The sequence below is a fragment of the Salvelinus sp. IW2-2015 genome, unplaced genomic scaffold (genome assembly GCF_002910315.2).
Source record: "Salvelinus sp. IW2-2015 unplaced genomic scaffold, ASM291031v2 Un_scaffold16574, whole genome shotgun sequence".
NCBI lineage: Eukaryota > Metazoa > Chordata > Actinopteri > Salmoniformes > Salmonidae > Salvelinus > Salvelinus sp. IW2-2015.
This window is the reverse complement of record NW_019957653.1, coordinates 102,176-113,132: the sequence shown is the minus strand read 5'-3', so window position 1 is coordinate 113,132 and position 10,957 is coordinate 102,176. Positions and strand designations below refer to the sequence as shown.

Here is a 10,957-nt window from a genome sequence, read left to right as displayed (position 1 = left end):
GGCCTAGAAGAGGAACCCAAGTAGAGACAGACAGTTATATAATTATATACAATACCAGTCAAAAGTTTGGACACACCTACTCATTCAAGGGTTTTTCTTTATTTGTACTATTGTCTACACTGTAGAATAATAGTGAAGACATCAAAACTATGAAATAGCACATATGGAATCAAGTAGTGGCCAAAAAAGTGTTAAAGAAATCAAATTATATTTTATTAAGTAGCTTCACTTTGATTTGATGACAGCTTTGCACACTCTTGGCATTCTCTCAAATAGCTTCATGAGGTAGTCACCTGGAATGCATTTCAGGTGTGCCTTGTTAAAAGTTAATTTGTGGTATTTCTTTCCTTCTTAATGCGTTTGAGCCAAACAGTTGTTTTGTGACAAGGTGGGTGTGGTAAGAAGATAGCCCTATTTGGTAAAAGACCAAGTCCATATTGTGTCAAGAACAGCTCAAAAAGGCAAAGAGAAACGACAGTACATAATTTCTTTAAGAAATGAAGGGCAGTCAATCAGAAAATGTTAAGAACTTTTAAATTTTCTTCAAGTGCAGTCGCAAAAAACATCAAGCGATATGATGAAACTGGCTCTCATGAGGACCGCCACAGGAAAGGAAGACCCAGAGTTACCTCTGCTGCAGAGGATAAGTTCATTAGAGTTACCAGCCTCAGAAATTGCAGCCCAAATAAATGATTCAAAGTGTTCAAGTAACAGACAAATCTCAACATCATCTGTTCAGAGGAGACTGTGTGAATCAGGACTTCATGGTCAAATTGCTGCAAAGAAAACACTACTAAAAGACACCAATAATAAGAAGAGACTTGCTTGGGCCAAGAAACACGAGCAATGGACATTAGACCGGTGGAAATCTGTCCTTTGGTCTGATGGGTCCACATTTGAGATTTATGGTTCCAAACCTGTATCTTTGTCAGATGCAGAGTAGGTGAACGGATTATCTCCGCATGTGTGGTTCCCACCGTGAAGCATGGAGGAGGAGGTGTGATGGTGTGGGGATGCATGGCTTTTGACACTGTCTGTGATTTATTTAGAATTCAATGCACACTTAAAAATGTGATAAAAATCTGCAGGACTGTAGAACCCACCAACAGTAACTATCACTGCTTTTAGGCCTACTTCTTCCACAGTCAACACTATTACTACTACTATTACTACTACTAATACTGCTTCTGCTACTACTACTGCAACTACTACTAGTACTGCTACTGCTACTACTATTACTACTATTACTACTACTACTACTACTACTACTAGTAGTGGTACTGCTACGACTACCACTATTTCTACTACTAGTGTAACGGATGTGAAATGGCTAGCTAGTTAGCTGTGTGCGCGCTAATAGCGTTTCAATCGGTTACGTCACTCGCTTTGAGACCTTGAAGTAGTGGTTCCCCTTGCTCTGCAAGGGCCGCGGCTTTTGTTGAGCGATGGGTAACGACGCTTCGTGGGTGACTGTTGTTGATGTGTGCAGAGGGTCCCTGGTTCGCACCCGGGTATGGGCGAGGGGACCTACGTAAAGTTATACTGTTACATTGGTGCCGTGACCCGGATCACTGGTTGCTGCGGAAAAGGAGGAGGTCGAAAGGGGGGTGAGTGTAACGGATGTGAAATGGCTAGCTAGTTAGCTGTGGTGCGCGCTAATAGCGTTTCAATCGGTTACGTTACTCGCTTTGAGACCTTGAAGTAGTGGTTCCCCTTGCTCTGCAAGGGCCGCGGCTTTTGTTGAGCGATGGGTAACGACGCTTTCCGTGGGTGACTGTTGTTGATGTGTGCAGAGGTCCCTGGTTCGCACCCGGGTATGGGCGAGGGGACCTACGTAAAGTTATACTGTTACATTGGTGCGTGACCCGGATCACTGGTTGCTGCGGAAAAGGAGGAGGTCGAAAGGGGGGTAGTGTAACGGATGTGAAATGGCTAGCTAGTTAGCTGTGGTGCGCGCTAATAGCGTTTCAATCGGTTACGTTACTCGCTTTGAGACCTTGAAGTAGTGGTTCCCCTTGCTCTGCAAGGGCCGCGGCTTTTGTGGAGCGATGGGTACGACGCTCGTCGGGTGACTGTTGTTGATGTGTGCAGAGGGTCCCTGGTTCGGGCGAGGGGACGGACCGTAAAGTTTATACTGTTACACTAATACTGCTACTGCTAACTGTACTACTATACTAACTACTACTACTACTACTACTACTACTACTACTACTACTACTACTACAACTTCTACTACTACAACTACTATTTCTAAAACAGTCACTTACCCTCACCTTTTCAACACTGACCTCTAACAATTTCAACTTCTAAACGTATTCTACTAATACTAATTAAAATTAACATGTTTAGTTCCCTCTGGTCTCATTATCACAAAAGGTGTGAGACAGTCTCAGGTTTGTTTGGCAGCTTACACAAACAAAAAAATCCACACCATGCCAGTGCAAAGTTTACACCTCAGGTCTGATTATTCCTTCTCATCTTGTTCCTTACTTTTTTACTCTGCACTTCATGTATTCTTCCTTTCAGAAAATACTGTAACATGTGCAGCCACCTAGTAAGTATGATCAACGCTAGACTAGAATAAAAAAAATCATCCTTAGAATTTCTTTGTACTATACACATTGAGTCATAACCCCGTTTATACCTGGTTCTAACATGCGTCCTTTGTCCTGGTCTTGTTCACATTCGGATTGGGCCCACATTTTTAGACAGGTGTGGACGATTAAAATACACATTGTGATCTGTCTGTGATCAGATCTTCCTGACCACCTCCGGAGGTAGTCAGGGACCCAGAGTATTTGGATATTATAATTCAAGTATAAACCGATCTGGACGGCCAAATAATTTAAATCATCACTATACCGGTCTCTAAAATCATTGACAGGTAACACCATGTCTTAACTTAAATAAATACATATTATTTTGAATGAATATCTGTAAAATAATCTGCATACTGCGAGGCACCAGCGAATCTGGTCACAATGCAGACACAGTGGAAGGACAGGAGACACATTTTAATACCGTGTGTAGATGCAATGGCTACAATGTGGGCACATTCAGAATATGGATAAGATCAGAAAAAAAGACGCATGTTAGCACCAGGTATAAACAAGGCTAGAGATAGAGTTAGTGTATTGGCAACTTACAGTCAGTGCTGTTCCCTCCGTCATCGGTCTCCTGTCTGAGACTTTCCTCCTCCTCTCTCTTATACATCAGCCACCTCTAGTCCCTCCTTTCAGCTACTTCTACAGCCTCCTACAGCACTGTGTGGCCCCCACTACAGGAAAACACAACATGTCACGCACTGTGCCTTTGTTGGGCGTTACCTCATTGACTTCTGCATAGAACCCTTCTGAAAAAATAATTAACATCCCATTTCAGCTGTATTTGACATGAAACTATTAAAAATATACGGGAAGTACAGTACTACTTCCTCTTCACTATGGGTACAGTACATCATTCCTGTGCAGCAGTTATATAAAGGGAGGAATAGCGTGGAGTACATTGAGCTGCGTTATTCCCCCTCAGTGCTAGTGGTTTAGTGGCTTAGTGTTACTGTACTGTACTATGATGTCACATGTCCTGCATTTGGCATCAGCCTGCAGGTTGATATGCTTGATACATGTTGATGACAGACATTAGTGAACTAGAAATGGATGCCGGTGAAAACGGTCAAAAGCTGTGGTGGTTATAAGTATTTAGTAATGTTACAGTGCAAGTTCAAATCATGAATATAAAGGGTATCTAGAGGTAGTTACGATATAGTGAAAATGCCCACATTTACAATAGRACAACATATGCTCCTAAAATTCTTTGTGGTGAATGTGGATTTTTTTTGGTGTGTTTTGGTGTAAAGTTCACCTACATTTCATATCTAGGACAGACTACGTAACATAGAGATTTCCAGTTCTGGGTTACCAGGGGTGTAAAGTACTTAATTAAAAATACTTTAATGTACTACTTAAGTAGTTTTGGGGGGAATCTGTTCTTTGCTATTTGTTTTTTTGATAACTTTACCGTCACTGCATTCCTAAAGAAGATAAGCTTTTTACTCCATACATTTTCCCTGCCACCCAAAATTACTCATTACATTTTGAATGCTTAGCATGACAGGAAAATGATCAATTCACACACTTATCAAGAGAACACCCCTGTCATCTCTCTGCCTCTGATCTGGCGGACTCACGAAACAGAAATGCTTTGTTTGTCAATTATTTCTGAGTGTTGGAGAGTGCCACTGGCTATCCGTAAATAACAAAGAAAGACGATTGTGCCTTCTGGTTTGCTTAATATAAAGAATTTGAAATGATATACACTTTTGATACATAAGTATATTTAAAACCAAATACTTTTAGAATTTTTCTAAAGTAGTATTTTCCTGGGTGACTTTCACTTTTACTTGCTTCATTTTCTATTAAGGTAAGACAATAGGGTACTTTTTCCATCACTTTTGGTTGCGGAGATTAACCTAGTGTAAGCCAAACCTACTGTGGAAATCTACTGGGACCTACAGTGATGGTATGACACATAATGTGGTGTACATAGTGTATGCATAATGCAGGACAGTTGTTTAAACCGGCCAATGAGTTGGTGTTTACCCTGTTTGTTTTTACTATACCAACCGGCTCACACCTATATTTAATTTCCTTATTTACCATATCTCGACCTGAATCTAGTTCTAGAAAAACGTGTGCTATGGACAGACAGATGTTTGAACTAAACTAAACTTACTCCAAATTAAAATCAACCATAACAGGAGTTTTTGAACAAATGTTTATTATACAAAAAGTTAGCTAAATACACGTTGTGGGTTACTCGATAGTGAGAGAAACTAATATACTGATGCAGTCTTCACTGACGCAAAGTAGATGTTGTTTTTATTGTACAGAAAATCACCTTTGATCATAAATAGACAAATTGAAACTCAACACCATCAACCAATGAGAGTCCACATTTGAGTTGTCATGTGACGGTGACACCCCCTCTATTACTGAAATGGAAAGACTACCAAGAGAAGATGGTGGTAGTCCGGGCAGACAGAGGGCATCATGGGGAATCATGATGGCGCAGCGAGGGTCTAGAGTTTGGGCATCTTGGCAGCTTTGAGGCGCATGGATACACAGGAGGAGCCAGCGGCATAACGCATCTCCCTCAGTATCCCGCTCCATTCCTTCTTGTCGTCCTCGTACCTAACACAGGGAAAAGGAAGATACAGTGATGAGGAACAAACCAAGACGTAGTTGATTGTTTGTACAGTACCACTGACCAAGTAGGGCCCTCTCATTTATTTTTTCATTTAGCTTTACCTTTATTTCTTATCATACATTTATATAACAAATTATTGTAAATGAACTAAGACGAATATGTTCTACTTTTTTGTTCTCAGGAATGGAAATGTAAGTCATCTAAAATAACAAACCAACATCAAACAGGGCTGAACAAGGTGAACTTGTGTTAGCTCACTGAGTTACTGCCTAGGCTTTAGCACGATGGGCTAACACAGTCCTGTTGTATGCATGAAGAAGACCTGGGTTCAAATCCTGGTTGATGACATAATAACCTTAAAAGAGGGTACTTACTGCCAAACATCAGTGACCTCTGCGGGGAGCACCTCCTTGTTGTCATTCTGGATGATGGTGAAGCCCCCTCACTGCTCAGCAGGTTCACTGAGCTCCTCTCCTGGGGAAAGTCTGTGAACATCTCCCATCTGTGAAAGAAGGTCATTAGGGATAGCATCAGGGGGACTCTTTATAATTAAGGCCATCCTGACTCAAGATAACTAATAACGTTTACCCTCCAGAAACAGCAAATGGTATTGTTATGGTGAATGATATTAAAATGTGTAACAAGTTCTTAAACAGTTTTATCACCAAAGAAAATCTTTCCGTTGTAAACGACAGCTCCGAACATGGCTCTGGCTGTCTTCATGGCAGCCAGCTCCCTCCACTCTGACTGCTTGTGGTTGTATACAAACATCTTGTTCAGGGCTTTGCTGCGCAGGAGAATGATAGACAGGGTTGTCAGATCTCAGGAAATGTCCTTCTGGCAACAGTATAGAAAGACTGTGATGGATTTACAGTTACGGTTTGGATTCAATAAATCAGACAACATGTATTATAATACGTGCTCACATGCAGTGGAGGCTTTTGAGGGGAGGATGGCTCATAGTAATGGCTGGAATGGAGTTAATGGAATCCCAGGCGGGCTCCGGCATTCTCCTTGGGTCGATCGCCCACCTGTCGATCTCCTCCCACTACGTGGGAGGAGATCTGCAAAAAGCTGCAAAACCTGGACCCATACAAATCAGCTGGGCTAGACAATCTGGACCCTGTCTTTCTAAAATTATCCACCGCCATTGTTGTAAACCCTATAACAAGTCTGATCAACCTCTCTTTCGTATCGTCCGAGATCCCTAAAGATTGGAAAGCTGCCGCGGTCATCCCCCTCTTCAAAGGGGGTGACACTCTAGACCCAAACTGTTACAGACCTATATCCATCCTGCCCTGCCTTTCGAAAGTCTTCGAAAGCCAAGTTAATAATCAGATCACTGACCATTTCGAATCCCACCATACCTTCTCCGCTGTGCAATCCGGTTTCTGAGCTGGTCACAGGTGCATCTCAGCCACGCAAGGTACTAAACGATATCATAACCGCCATCGATAAAAGACAGTACTGTGCAGCCGTCTTCATCGACCTGGCCAAGGCTTTCGACTTTGTCAATCACCATCTGTAAACTCTCCTTCCAGACTCATATTAAACATCTCCAATCCTGTCACGCCCTGGCCTTAGTTATCTTTGTTTTCTTTATTATTTTAGTTAGGTCAGGGTGTGACATGGGGAATGTATGTGTTTTGGATTGTCTAGGGGTTTTGTATGTTAAATGGGTCAGTGTCTTGTCTAGGTGTTTGTATGTCTATGGCTGCCTAGATTGGTTCTCAATTAGAGGCAGCTGTGGTTCATTGTCTTTGATTGAGAGCCATATTTAAGGCAGCCATAGGCATTGGGGTTTTGTGGGTAATTGTCTATGTTCTATGTTGCAAGTGTGCACTTAGTCTTTAATAGCTTCACGTTTGTCTGTTTGTTGTTTTTGTTTCGTTTGTTCATCTTCTAATAAAGAGAAGATGTATTTTTCACACGCTGCACCTTGGTCCTCTCTCTCACCGCAAGACGATCGTGACAAATCCAAAATCAAATCAAGAATTGGCTTTCTATTTCGCAACAAACCCTCCTTCACTCTCGCCGCAAAACTTACCTTAGTAAAACTGACTATCCTACCGATCCTCGACTTCGGCGATGTCATCTACAAAATAGCTTCCAATACTCTACTCAGCAAACTAGATGCAGTTTATCATAGTGCCATCCGTTTTGTTACTAAAACACCTTATACCACCCACCACTGCGACCTGTATGCTCTAGTCGGCTGGCCCTCACTACATATTCGTCGCCAGACCCACTGGCTCCAGGTCATTTATAAGTCCATGCTAGGTAAAGCTCCGCCTTATCTCAGTTCACTGGTCACGATAACAACACCCACCCGTAGCACTCGCTCCAGCAGGTATATCTCACTGATCATCCCAAAAGCCAACACCTCATTTGGCCGCCTTTCCTTCCAGTTCTCTGCTGCCTGTGACTGGAACGAATTGCAAAAATCGCTGAAGTTGGAGACTTTTATTTCCCTCACCAACTTTAAACATCTGCTATCTGAGCAGCTAACCGATCGCTGCAGCTGTACATAGTCCATCTGTAAACAGCCCACCCAATTTACCTACCTCATCCCCTTACTGTTTTTATTTATTTACTTTTCTGCTCTTTTGCACACCAGTATCTCTACTTGCACATGATCATCTGATGATTTATCACTCCAGTGTTAATCTGCTAAATTGTAATTATTCGCTCCTATGGCCTATTTATTGCCTACCTCCTCATGCCTTTTGCACACAATGTATATAGACAATTTTTTTTACACCTACTGTGTTATTGAATAGTTTATTGTTTACTCCATGTGTAACTCTGTGTTGTTGTCTGTTCACACTGCTATGCTTTATCTTGGCCAGGTCGCAGTTGTAAATGAGAACTTGTTCTCAACTAGCCTACCTGGTTAAATAAAGGTGAAATAAATAAATAGAATAAATAAAGATCAGTTTCCTTATTAGGAAGTGGTTCTGTGATTCGCCATAATGTCAGATGTGAAACAGACGTCACATAACAGCAGGAAATCTTTCTGCCCAGTCACTCCTTTCCCCCCAGCCAATGTGTTCCTTATTCCAAGACTCTCATTTCAAAGTTGCTTGTGTTAAGTAGGTTAGAAATACGTACCTAAAGAGAGTGCCAACACTGGGTATAGAAGTGAAAACATTTGGTGTCTGAATCATGTTGACATGTTTCTGGTCCTGGGCCAAGTGTATSATGTTCTTGTTTCTCTCAAGTCATGCCAGAACAATGCATCAAATACCCACCGAGCTCTGAGACGGATGTTGGATTGTTAAATGTTGATTGTTAAACGTTTATTTATAATGAACTGATATGGCAATATCAATTAGACTATATAGTAGATATAAAGTCACTCTTTACAAGTATCTAATATATTTATAGAAACCACATCAATATTGTAAACCTCATATTGGCGTATAATAAAATCTGATAAAAGGTTTTCTATTTACAGGATCACAGTACAGTATGTACAATATTGTAGGACAATATATTGCCATGATAGTAATGTCCACACAGAATGAAACAGAACACTGTATTGTATCTCATGTCCTTATTTCATGCCATATCCATGGCTGCTGTCCTTTCGGCTGAAGATGTGTTACTGGGCTTACTGACGACAGCCAGGCTGAGTTTGAGGTGAGTCCTGACCTTGGTCCACCAGGGGCCACAGGGGAACACACTGAGGAAGGCCTGCTGGAACTTGTCCCCGGCCAGGGTGTACAGAGCCAGGTTAAAGAAGGTGTTGAGCCCCGCTACGGGCCTGGACAGGATATAAGCGGCGTGGACCCAGTGCACCAGCATACATGACGACTCAGGCTTCCTCCTGGTGTCTACTCTTAGGATCCTCAGGAACGTGGACGGCAGGAAGAATACACGAGACACCACCAGAATCGATACAGTGACGCGACGTGCCCGTTCCCGCAAGGGCTGTGGTGTGGGGCCCCTTGGCTAAGTTCACGGAAACACCGCGTAACACACCACCACCACCCACCAGGGCAGCAGTAAGCCCAGCACGGTCAGCACCAACCGTACCACCACAGGACACGCCGGTCGTTGCTGCAAAGTCAACAGTGCAGTATTATCTGTTTGTTCTTCTCCATGGTGTCATTGTGAGATGGGCACGATCTCGCTGCGGCTATAGCCCGCCGCCGGCCAAGATACCCCACCTCTTCTGCTGACACCGGCGCCTCAGAGGATGCGCCACCACGACATATCGAAACACAGCAAACAGGTGAGAAACAGTATACTACATATAGCGTTTAAAGAGGGAAAACCCGAAACGCAGAAGAGCGACACATGGGCGCCAGGGCCAGATTCACCTTGTGGTAGTAGTTAAGGACCCATTTGAAAGGCAGACTCAGACATACAGCAAGATCCGTCCACGCCAGGTTAACCATATGATACTGCTGGACTTCCAGGTAGCTCGCCAGGTCAGATGCGATGGAGTGACGTATTCCAGTCAGCCCAGCAACGAAATGACACACTGTACATGACGGGCAGGTAGTAGGTTATCTCAGGTGTCCACGCTGGTGCAGTTATCGTCGGATTTGTTCCCGCCGTTAGATGCGCTGAGACATAGACCGTGTATGTAGTGTTTTATAGGCCTAGAAGAGGAACCTAGTCGAACAGAGAGTAATAATTATATACAATACAAGTTCAAAATTTGGAACACCTACTCATCCAAGGTTTTCTTTATGAAACTTTTTCTACATTTGTAGAAACAATAGTGAGACATCAAAACTTATGAAATAGATCGTATGGAATAATGAGTACCAAAAAGTTTAAACAAATCAAACTATTTTCATATTGAGATTCTTATAAAGTTCCACCTTTGCCTTGAAGACAGCTTTGCAACTCTTGGCATTCTTCAACTAGCTCATGAGGTAGTACCTGATGCATTTCAGGTGTGCTTGTTAATTCCTTCTTAATGCGTTTGTAACCAAACAATGTTGTCGTGAGAAGTAGGTGTTGGTAAGAAGATATCCATATTTGTCAAAAGCAAGGTCCATTGTTCTGTCAAAAAGCTCAAAAAGGCCAAGAGAACAACAGCTCCATCATTACTTTAGGACTGAATGTATGTCATATCGGAAAGTCGAGACTTTTAAAGTTCTTCAGTGCGTCGCAAAGCCATCAGCCGCTATGATGAACTGTTCTCATTAGGACCGCCACCAGGAAAGGAAGACCGCAGTTAACCTCTGCTGCAGTCGGATAAGTTCATTAGAGTACCCAGCTCAGAATTGCAGCCGAATATCTCAAGAGTTCAACAGACACATCTCGAACATCAACTGTTCAGAGGGGCTGTTGAATCAGGACTTATGTCATATCTGCAAAGAACCACTCTAAGAGAACCAATAAGACGAAGTACTTGCTTGGGCCGAGAAAACACGAGCAAATGGACGGATTAGACCGTGGGGAAATTCTTTCTTTGGTCTTGATGAGCAATATTTGAGATTTATCGTTCCAAACCGTGTCTTTGTCGATGCAAGTAGGTGAAAGATGATCTCCCGATGTATAGGTTCCACCGTAAGCATGGAGGTAAGGTGTGATGATTTAGATTCAAGGCCACTTAAATAATTGATGAATACTCGATAGACTGTAGAACCACCAACCAGATTATCTATCACTGCTTTTAGGCTACTTCTACCACAGTCAAAACACTTATTACTACTATATACTACTACTATTACTTTCTACTACTCAATACTGGCTACTGCTATATCACTTCACTACTGACCACTACTTACTA

General features: G+C 42.4%; 2 protein-coding genes across 2 annotated transcripts in view; both read right to left on the bottom strand.

The window, feature by feature from the left end:
• Positions 1-3,175, bottom strand: part of LOC112080905 (2-oxoglutarate receptor 1-like) — a 13,171-nt gene extending 9,996 nt beyond the window's left edge. The window contains exon 1 of the mRNA XM_024146833.2: positions 3,147-3,175. Coding sequence (XP_024002601.2) covers positions 3,147-3,170 — 24 coding nt within the window. The 5' untranslated portion in view covers positions 3,171-3,175. The remainder of the gene's footprint in view (positions 1-3,146) is intronic.
• Positions 1-10,957, bottom strand: part of LOC112080910 (kelch-like protein 41b) — a 39,182-nt gene that overhangs the window by 3,754 nt on the left and 24,471 nt on the right. The gene's annotated exons all lie outside the window — the stretch shown is intronic.